Raw genomic sequence first — 26,174 nt, 5'->3', positions numbered from 1 at the left:
TAACTTAATTCTATGTTGTAATCAAACATCTATAAATTTTAAATCTTACATTAAAGGTAAATGCTTTATATTAAAAGACAGATCTCAACCAGCCCTTTACGATGACAAAAAAAAAAAAAAAAAAAAAAAAAAAAAAAAAAAAAAAATCCAAAAATAATGTTCTTTGTGCTATTGACAGCCTCCAAAATCAGAACATAAACAAATGCATATGGCATAGTAGCTGGTACAAAACAGTCTAAATAAGCAGTCCTCTGTGCTCCAAGAATAAATAAATTATTAATTAATAATAATTCCAAGAATAAATTAATTCGTTTTACATGGATTCCTAGGAGGAAAACAGTTTCGGTTTACGAACTCCCTCAAAAACGAATTAAGTTCGTTAACCGAGATTTCATTACTAAATTAAAAGATGATTTCTTCCTTTAAAAATTCCGCTCTTTCCAAAATGTTATTTAATAATTTTTAGACATATATATAACTATTTGAAGGAATCATAATGGTAAAATTTATATATCAGTACTATAATATTAATAGCATTTAAATTTATTGACCTATATTGTTTCTCGTTCAAAACTACTGTTGCCATATGATATGTGTTGCAAAAGAGATATATAATAGAAATTATGGCGAGAAATGCAATGCAATACTTTTGTCTTCGAAAAGAAAGATATTTTATAAATTGAAAAAGAAAAAAATATTATTAAAAAATGCGAATGTGGTAATATTTATATCAGCGACATTATATTAAGTGCTGTGGGATTAGACCAGATGTTCAAAAACAAATCTGTCATTCACACACTTTATCTCTTAAATAATTTTCTCACTACTTCCACTAGCTCTGCAGTGTTTAGTTACAGGTAAGAAATGTATATAATCTTCTAAAAATTGGCTGATATAAATGTATTTAAGAGAACGAAATTTAAAGTTTTATTATTTTGTTCTGCCATATCAGAGATCAGTGTTTCCCAAACTTTTCTCATCGTGGAACACTTTTTAAATTCTAAATCTTTTAAGGATCACTAGAATAAATCTGAGATTTTAGTTGTAATAAATGCTAATGCAGATATATTACAAAATAAAAATTCAATTTTTGTATCGTATCTAGAAAAGAAATATTTAAATTTTTAATTTTACAAAAAATGGCATATAAATCTTGCTTACATGAAAAAAAAAAAAAAAAATAAGGAAAATCTTTTTTAACATTTTTAGTTGTTAATAACGTGAGTTTGAATTACAAATTCTGTTAATATCAGAGGCGATGTTAAAAACCTTAATTCTTATATCAGATTGCAGCATCAAATATTTGGAGTTTGCTACAGCTCAGTGTGAAAAATCTATATCGTACAAATCCGTTGTCGCAAATGCAGCTAATATGAATCGTTCACTCTGATAAGTTCAAATATTCTTCTGACAAGCTTATCCAACATTCGTTTAACTGTATATGTTTAAATTTTTGTTTTATGCCGGAATTAGTTGTCAAATTAATACATTTTCCGAAATAAAGTATGCCAATATATGTCGGCTTGGCTCCCGTCGTAAAAGAATTTCGAATTCAAGACTTGTTCTTTTGGTACTGCGGAAAATGTTCACCAAAGATTAACTGCAAATCATGAAAATAATATTGTATTTCACTGTATACTTTCCTACCTGTTTTTAAACTTTTTTCATTTGAAAAGTCATCAAAGGTAGGAAAGCGGTCAAATTTATTCTCTCCTAGGAAAGAAACCCAGAATATCAAATTTCGTTGGAAAGAGGCGTTTTTATTCATTGCATTAAAAATGGAAATGTTTCTTCCTTGTAATGATAAATTTATTTCGTTATTCTTTTATTTCAGATCACTTAAATAAGATGAAGTGTTTAAATACAAAATCTATAATTTTTGCTCACATTACTGATTTAATTTCAACTGCTGAATCTGAAAAGTACGAATGCTTGAAATCCATTATTTATTTGTGCATCTATCTAGGTATTGGTAAAATTTGAAATTATGCATTTCAAATTTACTATTTACATGTATCCAGCCATACATCGTAGTAGGGCATTGTAAAAATACATATATGGTTCCCCAGAAATTATTGTGAAATTTACAGTAATTGGATAAACTAATAGTTCTAATTTTGCGACAGTGATTCTTAAATAAACCTTTTTGTACTTTAAGCCCGCTTTCCTTAAATCTTATTATTTTTTAACACTTATTATTTTAAAATAGACTGTAACATTTGAGAAATCCTATTTCGTCCACTGATTGATAATGAAAAATTCAAGCTAAATTTTTAATTGATTAAGGAATCCTTATGTGTGAAAGGTGTAAGTTTGGGAATGTTGCTGCATAATTTGAAAAGTTTAGATAAATTATGTTTCTTTCATTTTGATAAAGATAAATTTATATTCTCGATTTTTTGCAATATCTTAGGTATATTTTCCGGAAATATGCTTACGATACTTTTGCTGTATATTCTGCCTATGCTTTGGCTTGCAGACAGCGAATGTCCGACTTCGGAGGCAATAGCACCCTATTGTATATGTCGTGAAATAGGAGAGGATGCTATGATGTCTTGCAGCGGCATCCTAGCAGTTGATTATCTTGTAGCTCCAATCAAAGCCAGTGTAGGTAAAAATATGTTCTCTATACTTATAATGAATTCGTCTCTTCTCTACATACCCAACAATCTTTTTAAGGATACTAATTACAAAAAGGTGAGTAACGTTCATCTTATTATTATTATTGTATTATGTTCTTTATTTGGAAATCCCAATCAAATTTTCACAACGCATGGTGTTGATTTTAACGACGTTTCACAATTAAACTTTCAGTATAATTGTGTTTTGCACTGTATATAATAAAAAAAAACTTATTTAAACATATTAAATTATTTATTAAGAATTTACTTTCTTTCAATCAGTTTCGATTGTGGTCAAATTCAAGATTTAAAAAAATGACTCAAGGTTCGTTTCAAAATTTTAGGATTTCAGTAGTTTCTACAAAGAGTCAGACTTTTACAGAGAGGAATCACACAAGCAGGAAAACCGAGATTTTAATTCGGCCCACGAACATACAAAGCATTCTTAGTGGGGCTGCAGATTTTTCTACAGATATGCTTCACTTTGCATAAAAGAAGTTTGATTCAATTAGTCAATTATTTAAATTATATTAAGGCATTTGAGGACTATCTGTCTAAGCGGAGAGATACTTTGTAGAGGACCTTTTATGGTAAACTGGTTTTATTCACGTTATAGATGAGGAATTGCACAAAAACTCTCATACAGTCAGCCCGTTCGCCAAGATTTAAACCCAGTTTAACTACCAGTATTCAGACGTTTTACAGCTAGGTCGCTGGTTGCAGTTAGAAGGGAAGTGTAGAGAGCATATCGGTTCAAAGTCAAATATAAAATCATTCTAATTTCAGCGTGCAAATATGCAATAAATACATCCCTGGGCTAAATATTGCATTAAATATGTATTGTGTTGTTCAATGATGACACTGCTCAGCCCAATGTGTAGCTTTAGTTTTAAACCAGCTTTGCCGCCTAAACGGAATAGTGACTAGCGACGCTGGACTGCCGTCCGCAAGGTACGGAAAAGGCATGGAAGTTTATAAATGTACATTGTTTGTGCAGCATGAAAGGCACTCTAAATATGCGGCCAGTCGAAAGGTTGGTGTTAGGAGAAAAGAGGTCGGACCCGTCCCTCCGGGGTGCTCTCCTTCAAAACTTGGGACGTAACTGAGCAAAGTTGTACTGTCATCTCTATGGTGCTCAAGGCTATTGCCAAAGATAGGCGCAATCTTTCATTCCTTGCCAAGATGAATTTCGTGAGCTTGTTCTCATGTTACTGTCACACAAATGAGATAAATAAAAACAACAACAAACCAGCCTTTGTCCTATGCTTTTATAACATAAAAATTTTGAGTTTTTAAACCAGGTATGGACAACCTTTTTTAATTTGTGGGACAAATAATCATCTGCTTCCGAGGCAAGGAAGGGGTCAAATTAATAAATACGGCAAATTAATTTTAAAGGGATTAAAACAAGTTGCTACTTTGTATTTCCTTTATTTATAATATAATGACTTGATACAAAACTTTAGATAAATTATACAATATTAGGAGCGACATAATACTTTATTATGAACACTAATCTTTTACTTGAACTACAAGACCACTAATATTGACTTTAATAATATTTAAAAACAATCACGTAGAATTTGTATGGATTTTGTCCGTTATTGTTGTCTGAATTTTTTGATTTATTGTATTTAATCCTCGGAAAAAAATTAGCGCGTATAAGTGGTGCTGAAAGACAAATGATATTTTTTAAAAGCTGCATAAATTTGAATATTTTTTCTTCTCCAAATAGAATATATAAAAGTCCGTTAAAAGAAATGTTTTTAAATTTTGATTTTAAAATCAAATTCCCCTGAAATTCCTTAAGTTGCATATGTAAGATTTCTGGCTGATTATTTTACTTCAGCGCTTTCGGGCGAGTAAATATATAAAATATGGTATCTTTGTTTTGGAAGTCAGCGAACCTTGTATCAGATTGTTCTATTTGTGTCTTCAGTTCAAAAATTTAACTCTTATCTGACTTTCCAACAATTTTAGACTATTGCAAACAGGTATAACATGCTTATGAAGTTCTGAAACAATTTTCCTTGTTTCTGCAATTTAAGATTCAGTTCCTTTAAGTGCTAACATTCAGTTCGATTTATTATTATTTCAGCTCTATCAATTTAAGGTTCAGTTTATGCGGCGACATCTACAAGGAATACTAAATGATATCCACTCATCATCTTTTACTTGGTAAATTGTGTTTCGTTTAATGTTCGTAAAATCTGCAATGTCTTGTTTCAGATCACAAAACCGTTTTAATATTTTCCTTTTGCTCATCTACCTCACTGCAGAATAATAAGCCATATTTTAGCTGAATATTCTTTAAACTGTCCGTGGTTAAATGCACACGACTTATTAAAGTAAATGGCGCTTGCTACAGCATCCATACTTATTGTTAATTTAATCAATATTGCTCACAGGTCTTTTTTTTTTTTTTTTTTTTGGTTGTATAAAAATTTATTGGATGGATCTGTATTTCCATCGGCCTTTCATGAAATATTCCAATAAACCTCTTCAGCATTTCAACTATTGCGGGTGCTTCATTAATAAATATGGAAGAGAGTTATTTCCCTTCAAGCTCGTTCAGTCGCCGGTGGTTGTTTATTTTAACGTCCGAAGCGTTAATAATTCTTCTGTGATATCATTAGACATAATTTTCATCCGTCCGACAACAGTACATCTCTGCAAAACAATATTCTCGAAATCTTTTTGTCTTCTTTGTGCAGCAAATATTCTTTAGTAAATCGTTCTACACCAAATGACTTAATTCGCTTAGCACAAAACAAGTTTTGGTGATGCTGAATTCTCTACTTGTTGAATATTTGCTGCTGAGTATCCAAGCTCTGCAAGGTCTTTATTTCATCGTTACATATTTGTCCATAATATTTTGGTGATTCGCATGTCTCGAAGTAAATCGTGTCTTCAGGTTGTATCTTTTGTTTACAGATACGGATTCGTTGTACAGGAAACGTACAGGTGATTATGATTTAGTATACAACGATAGTCTTGAAATTGACAATTCTGTTGATCTACTTTTTTTCGACATTACCCCTAACATCGCTCTAAATTTTTTAGGACTATCAAACCAAAATTTACCTTTACATCCCAAACACTGAACAGAACACAGCATCAGTGCAGACACTTAAAAATAAAATAAAATAAATAAATAAAATAAAAATTAACTAACTAAACAGAACACTAAAAAAAAGCGTAAGGACAGTCCAGGTACACCAAACTAGAATGTTGTAACGCGAGAATTGGGCCATATGATATTTCTTGGTGCTTATATGTGGCAGGTCACATGACATTTTTGCTTATGTCATGTGACCTGCCACATGACTGTGAGTTAGTAAAACATACCACGTATTCTTCCTCGATGAATCAGATAAACTTCGATGTATTAGGACTGGGTTAAAAGACACAGAGAGGCGGGTCCTGTCCATAGGTCGTGGGTTTCCCGTTATGTGTTCTAAACTTTCGATTTACCATTAATTGCTATCTATCTTGATCATGGTTACCTCGTGTGTAATGTGAACATAAGCCCATTTCCTTTCCTTAGAAAATCCTTCATGTTTCGCCAATGTTTTGCTTCAAACGTAACCTAACGTCTGCGTTGGTTCGAAATTGTTCCTTTACAAAAACATTAGGGAATCCACTTTCAAGTCTGAGAATATGCATATAAATTATAATGTATGCAAAATGTAAGGTGTTCACATGGCGATCTTATAAGTACATTACAGCTTTTTACATTTATAAACGTTACTTACAATTCTCATTTTACCACGTGTAAATTCTCTAAACTTCAAGCGATAATAATCCGTACTGTTGATCGTTTTCCTTGCACAATTAATATTCAGTCTTCCAAAATTAACATTTAGTGTCTCTTAAAAGTTATTTAATTTCTGTTAATTTTAAACTGCAGTTTTTTATATTCCTTAATTCTTATTCGCATTTTTAAAATATTGAATTGTAATACTGGTACGTTCGATTGACAATTTTAAATAAAACATATATTTATGCAATGAGGAATAAACGTAAAATATAGATACTGCAAAGTGTTGTTATTTTGTCATTATGTTTAAGAAAACGAATTAAAATCGACAACTTAAATTGTATAAATTATATCACTATAAGTAATTAAAATAAGAGCAATTATTTTATCTTACTTAAACAGTCAAATTTACGATCTCATAGCGTATTTAGCTATGTACAGAATCTTTGTACAGAAATCAACATTACTTAAACATAATTAATGTTGTTTTTGACACAAATAAAAAAGAAGGTAGTCATTTAGAACTTTTTAAATCGAGCAAATCGTAAATCTTAAATAAAATTTCCATCGATTTTGAATAAATGTCTATATTTCGAGAAATGATTTAATTTTGATAACGATTCGATTCAACGTCGATAATTTAAAGCTTCGTTTAGTCACTCTGCATATGCTTTACTTTTGCTGCTTCATAGCGTTAAATACAAAAGAGTTACGGCACCACCACCACCACCTAAGCAAACTTTTAAAAGAATTTATTATATCAAATGACTTATAAAGTAATTTGAAAATATAGGAAGGAACCGAGTTACTGGCATAATTGCTAAAATTGTATTTAATTTCATTTTCGCTTGTCGCTTTGAAAACGGTTCGAACACTTCGAAAAAGATTTCATCGTTCTCATTAGGCGAACTGTCTGCTCTAGCGAAATAAAAAGTATTTGCCACCTGAAGAATATTTGTTCGACGCTTCGTGCACAAACAATCCAACGAAGAAAATGCAGAGTTGTAATTCGAATAATTAGAATTCTTTATTATAGTACTTTTGTATTTAATAAAGAATACTTTTTTTTATTAAATAAATTTAATTATCTCGTAATAATTTATACTGAAATAATAGCATAGTAGTTTATCAGTCCTACATTTTATCATTATTATATCTAACAGCATGTTTCAAATACATGATTTAATATCTTGATTCTTGGAGTATTAATTCTGAAACTAATAAGTTAATTGTAACTATTTAGCATAAAATTGTTTTAAACATTATACTGGAATTAGATTACGAAAATTTGATTGCAATTCTTTTTTAATTTTAAGATTTTTATAGTTTTTAAACTATTATATTCACATTTTTTGAAACTTTAATGGCAAACTCTTAAGAGTAACCAAGGCTCTTAAGCCGCAATTTAATTTTTTTAACTTTTTTCTTGCTTTGCTTTTTTTTTTTTTTTTTTCTTGTATATTTAAAATAGTAATGGCTAATCATTATGAATCAAAACTAAATCTTAAATTATCGGGAGAAAAGAAAAAGTTATGATTGTGCTTCACAGTTTCCCAAATGCAAAAAAAAGGTATAACTGTCTAATTGAATTGTTATGGATTCCATTTCAGATTAGGTTCTTGGGAACAGAATTGATGTCATTGTCAGACTCCGATTTGGCCTTTATAGGGCTTGAAGAATCTTTGGAAGAAATCCGAGTTTCCGAGGCTCATTTCGTTGCTCAATGGGACTGGTCTCAACTGACTCGTTTGCAACGCCTTCATCTCTTAGAGGTGTCCTCCGTCGTATTGCATTCCATTGACGAACCATTTCCAAGTCTCCCCTCTCTCTCCGTTTTGGGAATTTTGAAAGCTGAAATCTCCTACATCCACAAAAATGCTTTTGCGTCTCTTAAAAACTTGAGAATTTTTAATCTAAAGGAAAATGGAATAAGCGAATTAAATAGAAATATGCTACCTATGCCAGCAGAAGAGCTTATCATTATAGATTTAAGGTAAGTCATTTACATATTGTTACGTTATTTTCCTTCCTTTACTTCACGTTTGTAAGTACGGTATGGGGTTCGTGCGGTTTTGGAGTGAATAACGACGACACTCGATGAAGTATAGAAACATATTTTGTTTAGCCATTATTAATCAGGATAGCTCCAAAGTCACGTTTTACAGTCGTCGAAGATCTCGACTATACACTCGCTGGAACAATCAGCGACACAGCCTTCAGGTTATCAGGTTATAACAGTGAAGACAGCTTCACTGCAAAGCACCAGAGTGCAGCTCCCGACTCTGCTCGGTCGTTCTCGGAACTCCATGTACTCTCGAGACTCTCTACGCTACAACTCGCGATGCACTCGACGGCACACAGAGCTGGGGTCCCGACTCTTCGGTGCAGTCGTTCCCGGAGCTCAACACATTCTCTCGACGATGCACTAATCGTGATACACTAAGAGGCTCTTTCGATGCACTCGACGACCCACTTGGCACTCGCTGCCGGCTGTCAACTCGATCGACTCCGCACGGACTGACTAGCTCGAGACTATCTCGCACTGACTCTATTAGGACTGGTATTCCTCTTTACTTGCTTTGGAAACACGAACTGTCCTGACTCGAAACAGGGAGCTTACTCAAGCTATGTTCGATAAATTGTGAAGTAGACAATACACACAGGAAGGGTATACGAAACCCTTTATTTTTCTATCTTTACAGAGCTTTCCGGAACTTCGGAATACAGAGACCAACCACTTGTGGTCTGAATGTAAGAATATAAAAATACTAACTAAAACTCTAACTAAACTAACTTTGGATTAATATACAAGTGCCTACTTTAAGATTGGCCGTTAATTAACAAAAAAGCCGTATGTAGTACAGAGAGCTGCTAAAACTACGATACGTTTAAAATTATCAAGAGGATTAAACCTCTGGCCTTGAAGGCAACCAGCAACCGAGTAAAGCTACTATGGCAAGCGGCCTGCTTCTAATAACTCCTTCCTCTCTCTTGCTTGGCAAAAAGCCACAACTTAAGTACTTGGCGTTAGCAAGACAAATTTGCATAAATAAGTTAAAGCTTTTAATTCTGGCCGGAAGTAGAAAATAAGAAGTGATAGTAAAGATTTAAAATAAAATAAACGTTAGTAAAACTTAGGATCCTTACAACTCTTCCGCGTACCAGTAGGGTTTATATAGTTTTTGGCTTGTGTTTGAGAACATTCTGGGCTAAAACGGTAAGAATTCGTTCCAGAAGGTTCTCCATCCGCCCATGGTATATCGTCAACTTTGTCGCCAAATGTGGCAACCCTGCCTCACCTTTCCATTTTATGGCAACTCTAAACCTGCTCTTCAGGGAAGCTATCTTACCACGCCTGGACCATTTCGTAACAATATCTATATAGTTACAGTTTCACTTGTTTGATTCTTCCGATAGTTTGGCGAATGTAATTCAAATTATTGATAAATCAATCCCCCCTAAAAAAGAATGGAATAAAGAAAGATCTGAAAAAATAAGATTTAACGTCGCATCAGAGCGGTTTTTTTTTTTTTTTTTTTTTTCATATACGTTTATATGCTTTACCTGAACACCTCGCAAATCTGCTTCTGGAGTCCTGCTCAGAAAACGTTTTTGTTTTTTAAAGACTTATCATTAAACAACGCTTTCTTCGCACTAACATCACATATAATGCCAGAGCAAAAGCACGGGAATTTTCATTGTATAACAGCATATGTTGAGAATTACCGCTACAGTATTAAGTGTTCGGATACATTTTTCTGTTTTTTCAGTCTTTTCTCAGTTCATCATATCAACGTATAGTTTTCTTAGTAAGATGGCTTGCAAAACATTTTTTTTTTTTTTTGTCTTTTTGTTATTAATTTTGTAGTCACTGCAATGTCTTATCCAGGATTCGAACACCGGACCTCCCTAATACGCATCGAGCGTGCTTCAAATTACACCACGAAGGCATACGGAAAAAGGGAGAAAACATCTTATATACTCCACCATTTTAAAGGGCGGCTGGAGATTAGGGCCAATCACCAAATTCTGGTGGTTACGAATTATCGCCCATCACTTTTAACTCGGGCGCCACTTCTAGAGTCATTTCAGAAATTTTCGAAATCAGGAAATCGAAAAAATTCGCAATTCCTTCGTCGGGAGTTGAACTTCGATCCTCCCGAATGCTAGGCAGATAGCCTTAGTGTGCTTTGCCGTATTCTCAATACACACCAACACACCTCCCGAATACACGTCGAACCTGGTTTTAGTTACACCACGAAGGCATGCGGAAAGGAAAGAGAAAATACCTGATAACTCCCTGTGTTTTTAACTTCATTTATTAACTGAATGTCACGTTCTTCGCACTTACGCTTCAAAAAAATTCATGAAATCACAACGTATTTAAAAACAACAATACAATTTCCGATTGAATGTTAGGGGTTGGTGTACATTTTTTTATATTCTCTATTTTTTCAAAAATTAACAGCTTGAGTCGCCAGCCACCTAAAGTGGTTATAAAAAAGAAAAAATACATAATGATTTCAGTTAGTTCAGCTAGTGTAATTTCATAAAAATATTTGATATATCTAAAAATGTTTAATATTATATAATAAATATTTAATATATTTAATGTATATTTAACTATTCTAAAATCTTTTAAATCGCTTACTTTGTCAGTCAGTAACTTTCCAGATTAAATCTGAATGTTAAATGTCTTAGTCTGTATCGAATGGCAATACGCTGGAGTGTGGAAAATATATCTGTTTTATTTCACACAGTGACAAACCGTTGTTTTCAAATAGCCTAAGCTGTTCATTGGAATTGAAATTGCTAGAGTTGAAAATGTTTTGTTTTGAACATGTTATCACTTCACACTTTCTAATCGTTGAGTTTGTTAATCAAAAATTCTTGAAATTTGTACAAAATACTGTTAACCAGAGAACAGGGGCTCCATTACCTAGCTGACATGATGTCTGCCTTGCACGGATTAAATCCCCTGCCTCCAGAAGCTATTTATTATCGCTAAGCAAAATAAGTTTACAGTGACATACAAGGCCTTCAAGAACATAAGTAACATAGTCATTAATAAACCCTAAAGAAAGCATGTTACAAGTAGTACCTATAGCGTTCAAACAATAAACCGAGTATACTTTCATAATTTGTATTTCAAATACGAAATACTTTCAAAACTGAGTCCAACTAATTTAAATAAAAACTATGGTACAAACAAACAAACAAAATATAATACATCCATTACTGAATTATACACAATTAATTTCAATTAGATTCACAATATCAAGAAGAACCATTCAATTTAGAAAAAATGCATAAAGATAAACTAAGACAATAAATAATAAACTGCCAAATAAAAATTTCTTCATATGGGGAATTCAGAATTAAGAACCAATAACTTTGATAACTGAACAATATTATCATAAAATACACAACCTGAGATATTACTACAATACAAAACATAAATCTGGTTTAAAAACAAAACCACTCCAAGTAATATAAAAACTCTACATCAGGTTTGCTGGCAACGCGATAGAAATACAGTACAAGAATAATGCCAACATAAAGATATAAAAAATTTCAAATTCAAAAACCAAATGCATTCAAAAATAATTGAAAGAAAATTATTATAAAATACTGCCTTAAATGCAAATTTTACAATAGAGAACTCAAGTAAAACCAATCAAATTCACAAAAACACGTCAACTATTCAATTCAGAAAAGTGCAAAAAGGTATACAAAATAATTATTCTAGATTACGTTTGCTGGCATCGCTAAGACAAATGCAAACAAAATAATCATGATATATACATGATTAAGAACGATTTCAGTACCATACAACAAATACTCACAAATAAAACCGACTATTTGTACAATATAAGAAAGTAATAGGTACAAGTAACCGCTACAATTTATAAGAGCATAGATGTATTCAATGTCAGATACGTCTGTTCTACGTAAAACCATTTCTAATTTTAAATCAGTAACATAAATAGTGGAAACAACAAAACTGAACAATAATAAGCATCAAACACAATAAAAAAAATTTCTGGACTTCGGTGTGCACATGTTCGGGCGGAAGACTACGAGTATTAATAATTTAGTACAGTGGTGTCGTTTTTCTTCAGTGAGAGGAATATTCATACATACAGAATGCTCAATATTTAATTTTTCTTTTAATACATGACAATATAATTTGCGTGCAACCACCTGAAAAGTCAATTGGACACAAAAGTGATACCACAAAAAGTGAGTTTCGAGATTAATATCACCTCTGGTGCTAAAAAAAAGAGAGCTAAAGTTAAACACGTAATTTTGCATTAATTTCTTCTCAATAAAATATTTTGAAAAGTGGTAAATAAAGCTCTTGATAATTTTCATATAACAGATAATTTTTTTAATTTTAATGCATACATTATCAAAAAATCTAATGTGGACACTACATCATTTCCTTGTACAGCCTATTAAATTATACATATTTTTTGCTGCATTTCATTTAAACTTATTTCCAGTTATTTAACAGTGATAAATAGTAATAATTTTATCTGAAATATTAAATATTTCTATTTGCATTGTTTGCAAAATGTTAAACGAAGTTTGAATAGAAAAAATAAAATTTCAGGTTTCAATACTAATGCTTTGTTTCTCGAAGAAATATCAGAATATCTTAACTTCTCACATGGTTTATCAGAAAAACTGAATAATTACAATAATTTCATACAGTCTACAGAGTTGGTCCTATAAGTCTGATTCTAAGAAACGGATTGCCAGATGCGAAAACGTCTTTGTTTTCTTTAAACAACAAAGCCCAAATAAACTATATTCGCCAATCTCTTAACACTCTAAACAAGACTTCATGCCTGTACATGGAAAGTTCATGCCTCTACATGGAAAGTTCATGCCTGTTCATGGAAAGTTCATGCCTGTAAAATACAGTCAAAATACGATTTCGCGCCAAATCTTGTAAACCTACCTTTCCCTGCCACTTTCTGGCAATCCTAACCTCGCTTTGCGGGGAAGCTATCTTACCGCAGCTGGACATTTCGTAACACTGCCCCCTTTCAAGGACTGCACGTCCCAGGCAGTACAATCCTTGGTAGGAAGCCAAATTCAGTAGAAGCAAAAGGTAACAAAACAAACAAAATAAGGTATGTAGAGACATTTAGGTTAATTGGAAAAGCTGGAGAGATAAAAAATTAACAATGCTTTCGCTGGGAATCGAACCACAGACCTCTGGAATACGGGCCCAACGTGCAGACCACTACACCATGAAGGCACGCTAGGAAGGCGGAAGAAATACCTTATATACTCCCCCTTTTAAAGGGCGACTGGAGATTTTAGGGAACCAAATCGCCAAATCCTGGGTGAGGAGAAATCATCATCCGCCACCCTTTTAGTTCCGGCGCCACTGTAGAGGCATTAGGTTAATTGGAAAAGCCGGAGAGATGAAAAATTAACAAATTCTTCGTCGGGAATCAAATCACGGACCTCTGGAATACCGCCCAGCGTGCAGACCACTACATCACGAAGTCACGAGGAAGGCGGGAGAAATACCGTATAGGTAAATAAAGATAAAATAAAAAAAACGTTTATACTATTTACAAGCTATATGTACAAATTAACAACATAACATTTTTTATTTATATTAAAATTGTAATTATTCAGTACTTAAAATGAATTTCAGTCTCAGGCTTTTCATTATTAAGTTATACCCAGGTTAATTCTTTTTTCACTACAGTTCTCAGATATATTCCTGTTTTGCACATCACAGTCTGAAGATTCAGACCTTTCAGATTTTTCGTCCACAGGAAGATCTGAAACAGGTTGCTCCCCACATTGCAGTTCATTCGCATCATGTGTAGATTTCACGTCAGTATTTGTAGCAGTTAGTACATGCTTATTGTCCTCTGTTTCCTGAAAACCAATTCCGATTTTTGAATTAGAGTTATGAATAGAATCTCATCCTTTACAAACAGAAGTATCCCGGTTTAGAATCAAGTTTGGGTCTGCACGACTTGCATTATGAGACACACACTTAGTTTGCGAAGTAGGCGTATTTTCTTGCAGTGCTAAAACACACTACATAAGCTACACATCAGCTTCTCCCATCTCTGCAATACATGAAATTTCAGATGGTTTAATGACTTAGTAACTTCACTATCAGTTTCTACCAACTTAACAGTCAAATTTTCACTTTCTTCCATCTCCATTTCAGACACTTGAGAATCAGTAATTTTATTTTCATGAATTATTTCTCCACCTTTTTCAGATGCTTTACTAGCCACTTCTTTTATTTCTTCATCTTTAAAAACAGCTTCCATTTCAACTTCCGGCACTTAAGAATCAAAATCTTCTTTCCCGTATTTCATTTCTTCATCTTTTCGTTCTTTTTCTTTAATCTCGTTAGATGTTTCATCCTTCTTTTCTTGATCTTTCTCAGACAGTTCAATAGCTAGTTCCTTCATTTCTTCATCTTTGATTCTTCAGATGCAATTTCTGTCATCTCCACATTTTCTGTTATGGCTGCTGTTTCTTCTGTGAGCTTGTTAGGTATTTCTCCCGCCTTCTTAGCATGCCTTCGTAGTGTGGTGGTCTGCACGCTGGGCGCGTATTCCAGAGGTCCACGGTTCGATTCCCGGTGAAGGCGCTGCTCATTTTTCAAGTCTCCTGCTTCCAAAAAATTCATAATGTCTCTACAAGCTCCACTTTCATCTGTTGCAGTTGTTCTTGCTGCTCTTCTTGGCCGGCTTTTATTTCGCTCTCTAACGTTTCTTGTCCACCCTGATCTCTTCCTGGACGGCTTTCAACTCTTCTTGTCCGGCTTTTATCTCTTCCAATCCGGCTCTTACAGCTGCTAACAGGACCATAAAAGCCTTTCACTTTTCACCCGCCAAGGCTTTTTCCTATAGGCGAGTCATTGGCAATCACTCACAAATCCCACTTTTGACACCAGGTGTTATGTTCTACGGGCTCGTGGATTTGGAGTAACTGACGATAACTCTTGATGAAGAATCAAAACACAATTTATTCGTCAGTATTACACAGAAGAGTTCTAAAGGCATGTTTGCAGTTGTCGAAAAAATTTCGATAACCACGCTGAAACAATCAGCTTTGAAGCTCTTCAACGGTGAAGACAGCGTCACGGCAAAGCACTAAAGTGCAGCTCCCGGTTCAGTCGATCGCTCCCGAGCTAATATCTGAACTCAACACACTACTACTAAATTCAACTTACTCTCCAAACTCTATGCCTGCGGGCACCATTGCGCTCGCCGATCTTTTAACGTGTGCCCGCCGCTGTGCGATCACAATAAAAATGTTTTAATTTTCAATAAAATTCTATCTAAAAGTTTTTTTTTTTTCATTTTTAATGAAATAAAAATTGCGTTCAACGCAGATACCAGCACAAAACGAAATGCGACCGATCTCTTTTTTTTTTTTTTTTTTTATGTGCATGCATTATGACCTCTATCCAACTATAAATTGACCTTGAAAAAGTAAATGGTGCCCGCTGTCCAACAGATATTCTAGAACGTGATCTTAGGGACAAAAAGGTTGCGTATCCTTGCTCTAGATACTCTCTTACTTCGCCTTCCTACACTAGATATTCTCTTAACCTGAGAACATTCTCGGGAAAACCGGAGCAATTCGTTCTAGAGCAGCGATTTTCAGGCGGCGGTACGCGTACCACTGGTGGTAAGCAGAGAAACAAAATATTTTTAACTATTAAAATATCAAGTACCCCAACATCCTGTTTAAGCTTTTTCTCTTAGACTCGTAAATTTATGCGATCTGAGCTTTGTTCAAGGTCAATAGCCGCTCATAGACTTTAGCAAAAGATTCTATTTTTATTTTCACAAATATCCCTTTAACAGTAGACATAAAAAAGTTGTCATGAATGATGTTTTTAAAAGAAGTAATAGAAATGGATGCTGTATTCAATAGGAAATAAAAATAAGTTCCTATAAAAAGATAATAGTATTTCATTGATTCTTCTAGGCTTGATCGATTTATTAGCATGGCCACATTTTATATCGCCACCATTTCCGGGTTCATATTGCTGTATTTTCAATTAGAAGTATTTTTACGTCGATTTGCTGTCTCTGACAACAGGTATTTTGTCCTGTTGCTTTGCATTTCTTTACACTGTTTGAGAATATCGTCGTTTGTGTTTGGAGAACTCGTAATATATTGTGCTTTAAATATTTATGAAAACATAATGAAAGAAACCCAGATTTTCAAAACAGAAAAAATGGCTAGGACTGACTAAGCAGAAAAGTGACGATTCACAGGTGATGGATCCAGAATAGTCTACTAGTATTAAGAATACTGAATAGAAAAGGAAAATTTTTTATAGGAATTATTATGAAGGTATCTATCATTTGGGTTTACTTGGAATGGAGATGAAATGGATCTTCAACCTCATTGTGTTGTTTGCGGTGAACTATCATCTAATCAAAGTATAAAACCATTGTTTCTTAACTCTTTCTAATCTAAGGATGCCAATTTGAAGTATAAATCTGAAGAATATTTTAAAAGAACATTATCAGAATTCATAAATAGTAAACAAGTAATAAAAGGTTTTGTTACTTCAAGCGAAAAAGCTTTGGAAGCTAGGTACCTGGTAAGCCTAAGAATTGCCAAGACTAGACAGGCTCACACTGTTGGAGAAAACCCTTATACTGAAAAAATCGTTTTAACATTATTGAATGAAAAAAAATCCTTTTGAATTAAGCTGTAAAAATTGTTAATTTTATTAAAAAACTGAGCTTTAAATTCAAGAATATTTATGATTCTATGCCAAGTGATGGGCAGTGAGCATGAAATGCTTTTGTTACATTTCGAAGTAGGGTGTATCCAGAGCAAAGTTTGAAATCATCTTTTTTAACTTCTATCAGAAATTCAAATATTCTTCTGTAATTTAAATTTCGAATTGGAAAAATGTTTTCTTAGAGATTATGGTTGGCGCGTTTAGCATATTTAGCTGATATTTTTGGAAAGTTAAATTAATTAAATTTTGGATTACAAGGACAAAACGTTAATTTGTTTACCATTAGAGATAAAATAAATGCAATGATAAAAAAAACTCGAGCTAGTAATCAAAGAATTGGATAATAATATTTTAAGCTTTTTACCCCTTCCAGAAAGTTTTCCAACCGAAACTAATTTTAAAATAAAAGAAAATTTAGCATCCAATATTAAAAATCATTGTTTTTCTATGATAAATAATTTTAATATATATTTTCCCGAAGATTATAAAAAAGAAAATTGGATTAGAAATCCATTTTGTTCAAATGTACCTGAAATTTTATCTTGTTATAAATTTTGATAATTAAAATGGGAACTGATTTTTAATCTATTAGTTTTATGTGTGAATATTTAATACAAATAACAGACAGGTAATGGCAATATATATATATATTAATATTCCTATTAAGAAATTGAAAAATAATCATTGCAAAATGTAGTGGTGGTACTAAACATTTTAAGTTTTTGTTTAGATGGCACGCGTTAGCCAAAAGTTGAGAACCCCTGTTCTAGAGCGTTCTCGCTCTGTCTATGGCATATCGCCAATTTTGTCGCCAAATGGGCGATTTCGTGCCAAATCTAGCAACCCTACCATTTTCCGGCAACCCTGACCCCGCTTTGCGGGGAAGCTATCTTATCGCAGCTGGGGATTTCGTAACAATATTTAAATAACACAGTTTTAATCAAATGTACTAATTTAAAAATTTTTTCCGACCTCATGTGACTAAAAATGATGTCTTGCTTTTGCAGTTATCGCGGATTTTAAATTAAAATTGAAGATAAGTGAACTGAATATAATATGTTATTTCTATATGACCTATTGTTGCTTGTAATTCTGTTGGAGCCATAATACGATTCGAGTATGGTTGTTGCAGGATTTCATTTACGATATCTTTTTTTAATTTTGCTTTTTAATAACGTTAACTAAAACAGCAGTATTTAAAAAGATTTTTTTTAGTTTTATTTTTCACTTCTTTCGTCCGTAGAACACTGAAAAGTAAATAAACAAAGTCTGGCTTTTCGAAGAGCAGAAAAATTAAGTTTTCTAATCTGCATGCAGAAAAAAAGCATGCGTGACATCGTCCTTTTTACTCAAGGAAGTCTTCCTATCTATCCGATCACCAGCGGCCGAGCGGTAAAGTCGCTGAACACTGGTAGTTCGGTCTGAGGTTCGAATCCCGCGAACGGGCTGGCTGCATGGGTGTTTTCGTGGTTTTCCCCATGTGTAACGTGTATACGAGCCAGTTTCCCTTAGAAAGTCCTCCACGAAGGCATCCCTCCCCTTAGGCAGATAGCCCTAGTGTGCTTTGCCGTAATTAAATACACCATACACACCTATCAATCCGATGCCGAAAATCTACATTTAATTCATTTGAATATTTGATTGTTCGTTATTTAAAATTATGGAGTTGTTAACAATTAAAAACTGAATCTTTTGACTTTAAAAATCCTCCATTTCTAATAATTGCACGATAGCTAAAAATATCGAAGGATTTTTGAAAAAAAAAAACACTAAATCTCCGTGAATTGCATCAAAAATTCTCACTAAATTTCCTTTGAAAGTTTATTTTTCTGCATACCCGACCGCATACACATAAATTCTGCAATAATTAATTTGAGTGATAAGCAAGGAATTTTGGCATTGAATTAAGAGATTTCGTGCAGAATTACGGAAAAGTTCCGAAAGAATATTTTAGTATCAACACAATATGAATGTAATGGGGTTTTACTTGATCTGAAACTGGAAATAAATCCAAAAACCCTTGACAACGTGAAACGAACAATCAGCAGTAACTACAAAGTCGTGGAACATGTTTGAACATGTCTGAAACGTATATGAAAGTAACTACAAAGTTGTGAAAGGGTTTAAACAATCTTTTTATTTAAACAAAATTTAGAAAATGAATGCACGGTCTAATGCTAACAATATCAATCACAACTCGTGGTTATGTAACTAACTAAACAGAGCAGTCAAATTCAAGTTCAAACGTGGATTAGTAGTCAAAGACTACACACTTTAAATATACTCGAAGCTGCCTCAGTAATTCTAACCAGAGCATCAAAATCAAGGTGTCGGCAACGATATAACGTAAAGCCGAATAATTATAACTATCAGAGCTGGCAGAAACTGAGTGCACGTGCAGCCAGAAACAGGCTTTGTCTTAAAATCCAAACACCTCAGTTTAAATACTACCTAACTCATTTACATTCTGTTGAGGAAAATGGGAAGGAGAAGTTATAATAAGATCCAAATCATAATAACTTGTTAATTTAAATAATAACCCTTCAAATGTATTAAAAAAATATAAAAAAGCGACTCTGCTGAAAAGGATCAAAAGTTAATTTCAAAATTTGACAGAAAGAATTTATTTACTGTATTTAGATTAGCAAATTTAAATAAATCTTGTAAAAATTACATAATCCTTTTTGATAAATAGCATTAGAAATTAAATTTATGTAAGCTACTTCTTTATATATTTGCATTAAAAATGTTTTATTTCAGTTCTAATGAACTCACCTCTTTGCCTGATAACATGTTTGAAGGAATGCCAAGTTTAGCTGATGTAAACCTGAATCATAACAAATTTTCAACGTTAAGTGAGACAACTTTTACATGGCCTCTAGAACATGTGAAACTCTTATCGCTCGAAGGTAAGTGTCTGGTTTAATACATTTATAGATTGCTGATTTATTAATATTTACCACGATACCAATTTTTTGTATTGCAAACAGTATTTTCCTTAAATGCAAAGTGTTAGAACTCAACATCGTCTGTGGCAAGCATTAATCGAATTAATATATATACCGTGTGCGCCCACCTTCTCACCCTGTCTTTATTTTCCTAACCGTTGGTTGTAGACATATGCTTTCAACCAGAAATAAATTTTAAATGATGCAAACATTTATGTTTTGGCACTTTTAAATTTAAAGAAACCAATTTTGTAAATAATATGATTACCGTTTATGACATACTTTCATGAAAGTTGGTATAGACATAGGCTGACATAATATAAAAAATTGATGTGGACACCACGTGACTTCCTTGTATGGCCAATTAAATTATACACATTTTTTTGCTGAATTTCCTTTAAACTTATTTCCTCGAATTCATTAGAGGTACATTTCTCATTCAATTCATTCAGTTTACACTTCGCGGCAAAGCAAAAATACGTAAAAACTCAAAACATCTTCGTTAAAAATTCTAAAATACAAAAATACATAAAACACCAAATACAGTTGAAACAGTTTAAAAAACAAATTTTACAATATAAATTAGAATTTCTATGCAAAAACAAGTAATCCCGCCAGAGGGCAAGAAGGAAGATTTTTCGGTGCACAAAACTGAAAGTTTACTTTTGGTCCCACTCGGCAAAAAGACATTCAAGGTGCAGAAACTGAATTCACTATTCTACTGAGATCTAATTGCAAACAAACGGCGGTTCGTTAGGCTTAACTCGCCACTTAAAGTTTCAAATTGTTGATAATTCTACAGAAATTACATGCAGATTAACTAAAAAAAAAAAAAAAAAAAAAAAAAAAAACCTTATCTGGAACATAAAAACTGCATAATTCAATCACTTTTAAAGCAAAAAATGCACAATTTACCAACAAATAAGAATAAAAAAACTAAGCTCACCGATCCAGGTAACAAGTGGGAATATATATATATATTTATATATGACTGGTGCAACCGATTGCAACGAAAAAGGGAAGTGCACAACTAAATGTTATAACAATCTCATATACAAAATTCCAACGTTCTAGGGCTACTCGTTCTTGAGTTATGCGAGATACAGACGTCAAGAAAAAATATATTCTAAATTCATAGCTCATTCATATGTAATTATAACGCTTTATCTTAATTGTGTTTTTTATTAAAGCTAATTTAAAAGCCCAGGTGAATCTTTTGTTTATAGTAGTTTGGCTATACTTTTAATTTTTTAATATGTATCATATTTTAGAACTTTAACAATATCTGATGATTCTTGAGCTTTCAGTGAGTGGGATAATTACGTAGACTATTAAATACGCTTGGTTTTAGTAGAACTGAAAACAAAAATTCAAATTTCTATTACTCAAAATTGTTTTAAGACTGTACAACCAATACCATAAGTTTGAAATTATATTATCAAAAGCATGTTAAAAGTAGTGAAAGGGTCATTTCCCCCCCCCCTTCTGTTTCCTTTCGATAAGGCAAAAAAGGTCTTTACTCATGTTTCTATAAAATAGAACTTCTCCTTCTTAACTATTACGGTTAAAAATATAATTATCAGTTGTTGAACTAACGCACTGGAACAGCAAAACGCCTCTAAGAATTAAATAAACAGTGTAATATTTAATCTACTAAATACGAAATTGAATTAAAATTAAAGTGACTTTATGTAAATTTTAATTAAACAAAAGTACTGCATATTTTTTTAATGACAAGTTAAAGAAGTTAAAAAAGTGGACCAATTTCCTTTGAACAATTTTACGTTATTTACTCTTCGACCTAAAGTAATTTTAACTGAAAAGTGGTGAGGATTTTGTTCTTTAATTAATTCATTTTCTAATCTGAAATATAAAATTATTTTCAGGAAATCCAATACGATGTGACTGCCGTTTAAGATGGATAGTAAAAGTGACGAAACCATTTGAATTCAATGCGGTTTGTAGCTTGCCAGAAGATTTGAGAGGTGTATCTGTGAAAAATTTGTCTCTCAACGTACTTTGGTGTTATTAAAATATCATTCATGTAAAATTGCGAAAGTTTATTCACGTTTGTAACGAATGAAATTATTTTAACTTAAACATAGATTTTTAATAAATTTATTTATCATTGCTTATTCAGAATACATTTCATAACCAAAAAGAATGAGCTTCTCATCCAATGTATTAAAAATTTAGGGAAGATACGCAATTAAATGTAATAAATTACAGCAGAAATATAAACACATGTGTATCATTAATTAGTACATTCATGAATTAATAAATATAACTAAGTGTTAAATTTTAAAAATATTCTCTAAGATTTTTCGAAAAATAAAATTTGTTAATATATTAATATTTTACATGCCAGTTTTGTCTACCATGTAATCTTTGTTTACATTATAGCTACATTAATTCCTAAATCTTACTGTAAGACACGAAAACAACACCAAAAAAACTAAATTTTACATTATAAAACCTGCTTTGTAATTATTTCTGAAAACAAGAAAGACTCTTTCAGAAAGCAATTTGTTTTATGCAATTATTCACTAAAAATATTCCGCATTTATGTAAAATACTAGCGAGCAAGCTCGCCAGATGAGCGGGCTGAAGCCAAAATAGAACTGATAAGTTCTATGTACACCTGGAAAAGAAAATGTATATAAAAACATTTCAGTATGAATGAAATCCGTTCCTTCTTTACAAGCAACAACCAATTCGTAAATACCTTTTTTGTTGCCAAGCCAGGAAACAAAACCTTTTGATATTTCAGGTTAATACGTATGGGTATGACGTCATGATTTAAATTTAATGTAATATAGCAATTTTTTCTCAATATCAATAAAAGAATTAACGTGGCATTAACATACCGTATTAGTTATCCGGAGATCGGAGATCATCATTCGTTAAGTGGTGTTCGACCCGATGGCCTTTACCACTACATGTTTATCAATCCCCTAAGGACCTGTAAAAGTTCGTTAAATTCCATAAACTGAAAAAGTCCTGTGCACTTGTAATAAAAGTGCAAAGTCTTCAGTAGTGAAGAAGTTGATCAGGGGTGGCGACTTATATCGGCCACAGATGAAGTCTTCGTTGGATAAGCTATAATAGCAACTAAATTTTGGCATATCTTTTACACATTATCGTATATTTGACACAGTATCGTACATTAGTAAGATGAAAAGGATGATAGATGAAACAAAATCTAGATTAAATAGTTGAAAATAATAAAATATATACAAGAACTACCATCTAACATTATGATGTATAGTTCTGGGCCGTTTATGCGGCTGTTCGATTAGATAGTCGTACTCCCCTATGTTTTTAATAACTTCGTGAGTGGAGGAATCACATTTTTCGTAGAATTTGAATGTAATCTTTCGTAATTCAGCATCTAATGGTAAAATCTTTAAAGAATTATGGATGACAGTGTTCCTAACGAACCACGGAGAGTTCGAGAGGAATCTGAGAGTTTTACTCTGAAAACTTTGAAGCCTTGCTCGGTTTGAACGTGCAGTAGCTGCCCACGCCGGAGCGGCATATAGAATTATGGGTCGGATTGCCTGTAGATAAAGTGTTCTTTTAGCGTTGATATTTAACTTCGAATATTTGCACATCAGAGGGTATATGCTCATTAAGGCACGTTGTGCTTTGTCTCTGATATAATTAACATGAAATTTGAAAGTTAACTTCTGGTCGAGATAAACACCTAGATATTTTACTTGGTGGTCACGTGACACTATTTGTCCGTCCATTGTAATTTCTTCTAAGTCTTGAGGGATATTTCCTTTTTTAAAGTAAATCACTTTTGATTTTTCGGGGTTAATTTTAATTTTCCATCCTTTAAACCAGGGTGAAATGTAATTAATGGCATTCTGTAGTTTATTTCTTGCATGATATGGATTTTAAGTGAGTGATATAAAAGTGCCGTGTCATTGGCATAGCATGCAGTGAGAATATTTTCAATATTATGAAGATCATTAATATATAAATTATAGAGAAGCGGGGAAATTACCGACCCCTGTGGTAAACCCGCGTGAATTTTTCTTGTGGTAGAATAATTATCTTGAATCTTAACTTGAAAAGTTCTGTTCTTTAAAAAATCAGCGATTAGATGGATGATGGCAGGTGGGAAATTATAGTTCATCAGCTTGATGATAAGACCGTGATGCCAAACTTTATCGAAGGCTTTCTCTACATCCATAAAAATAGCAGCAACTACTTCCTTTTTATTAAAATTTTCGCCTATGAATTCTACGATTCGGGCGATCTGCTGAGTCGTTGAGAATCCCTGGCGAAATCCAAATTGATGGTCTTTGATGATGTTATTTTCATTAATAAAAGTGGTGAGTCGAGACTCGATAAGCCTTTCGAAAAGTTTGGCAATCGCAGGCAGAAGACTGATCGGTCTAAAGTTACTTGTGAGATTTCCAGCTTTGCCAGGCTTTTTAATGACAGTTAGAATGGCGTGTTTCCAATTTTTTGGGAATGTATTAAGTCTTAAACATGCGTTAAAAATATTTGTAATAAGAACGATGCCTTTCCTTGGGAGGTATTGCAGGGCCTTATTAGTGATATTGTCATATCCAGATGCTTTCTTTGGATTAAGTTTCTTTATAATTTTCTGTATTTCTTTGGGAGAAGTCGGGTTGTTTTGATTTTCAGGATCTTTGCAGAGGAAATCGGTCACGTGATTGATAATATCAGTTATCCTAAGCTGAAACACAAAAGTTGCCAAAACAAGCTCTTTTTTTTTTTTTTTTTTTTTTTTTTTTTTTTTTTTTTATGCTGACATTAACTAAACATTTTCCACATACAATGACGTCACATGCAATCGCGTGCTTTTTTTCAACGTCAGAATATGACCTTATAGAATAATTACCGTATTTGCCGACGTATAAGATGCACCGGCCTATAAGAAGCACGCGCTTTTTATACACATTTTTCAAGGATAAAACTTTATTACTGATCATTATAATGAATTTACAGTATTTTAAATATAAAGTAATACAAATACAAAGTAATACTTTCTGCAAATACCCAATCTATGAGTTGCTTTTTTTAGATCGTCTTCCTGATTCCACCAAGTTCTTATCATTTTCTCAATTGGGGGTGGCCCGAAATGCCTCTCTGCAGCCCTGTTTCCCTGTTCTTTAGCATGTGCAATCACACGTAGCTTGTATGCTATGTCATAGCAATGCCGACGTTGTTTTTGAGCCATAACTTGCCAACAAATTTAAGAAAATTAAACAGTAGAAATTTCAACTGAACTGAGAAAATAAACAACTGAACTGAGATGTTTTAATCCGGCTTTTATAAGTTTTTTAAATTATGCACGAAAACATTCTGGTAATTTTTATTTCTCGAGTTTTCTAGAAGTAAAAGCAATTACGAGATATCTATTTATTAAATGCGCGTGCTCTTGCATTTTAACTTTTCCGGCGTAGCTTTCTCTTCAAATAACTCTTGTGCTGCATTGCACGGGGATATAAAATAGTAATTTTAATTCATTCTAATAAAAATAGCTAAATAAATACAAAAACATTTAACACTATTTCATATTTTGTGAAACTTACAAATTTTTTATTAACAATCTCTACGATATGAAAGCGAGCAGCGGCAACACCTTTCGAAATAAAAGCAGATTTTTATCTCCAGCGCGTGAGACTGTTGCCACTCGGAAAAATGAGTGCGAAAATCAGCGTTTTCAGAGTTTTTAATTAATATCTCGGCTGATTAAAATTTTTTAGTCCAAAGGGACTTTACTTTGTCCCCGAAGGACTGCTCTCGTTTTGCGATTTTGCGTTGAATCACTATGAATGTCCGTTTCATTTTTCAAACTGTTGCCACCCAATGTTAGAGTCCTGCATTATATTTGAAGAAATTAAATAATGAAAATTCTGCATAAATGTATGTCTATTTCTCGCATTGTGATAAAACAACGGTAACTAGAGCCATCGAATTTTGAATGACGTAATCCTACTACGAATATGGGCATGTGAAAGACCAAATTTGGAGTTTGTTTTATTATCGATTTCATATTTTGTAAAACTTTACGAATTTTTGAGTAACAAACTCAACGATTT

General features: G+C 32.8%; 1 protein-coding gene across 1 annotated transcript; it reads left to right on the top strand.

The window, feature by feature from the left end:
• Positions 1-753: 753 nt before the first annotated feature.
• LOC146996960 (uncharacterized) lies at positions 754-22,226 on the top strand. The gene is made up of 5 exons (XM_085819485.1): positions 754-857; positions 2,414-2,697; positions 7,992-8,374; positions 19,904-20,052; positions 21,978-22,226. The coding sequence occupies exons 2-5, from the start codon at positions 2,431-2,433 to the stop codon at positions 22,121-22,123; spliced, it is 945 nt and encodes a 314-aa protein (XP_085675611.1). The 5' UTR covers positions 754-857; positions 2,414-2,430; the 3' UTR covers positions 22,124-22,226.
• The last annotated feature ends 3,948 nt before the right edge of the window (positions 22,227-26,174 follow it).

This window comes from Stegodyphus dumicola, chromosome 6 (assembly GCF_044657685.1).
Source record: "Stegodyphus dumicola isolate Sdum_Otavi_A_Nest chromosome 6, ASM4465768v1".
Taxonomy (NCBI): Eukaryota; Metazoa; Arthropoda; class Arachnida; order Araneae; family Eresidae; genus Stegodyphus; species Stegodyphus dumicola.
The sequence above is the reverse complement of the archived record's forward strand: the minus strand, read 5'-3'. Positions and strand labels throughout refer to the sequence as shown.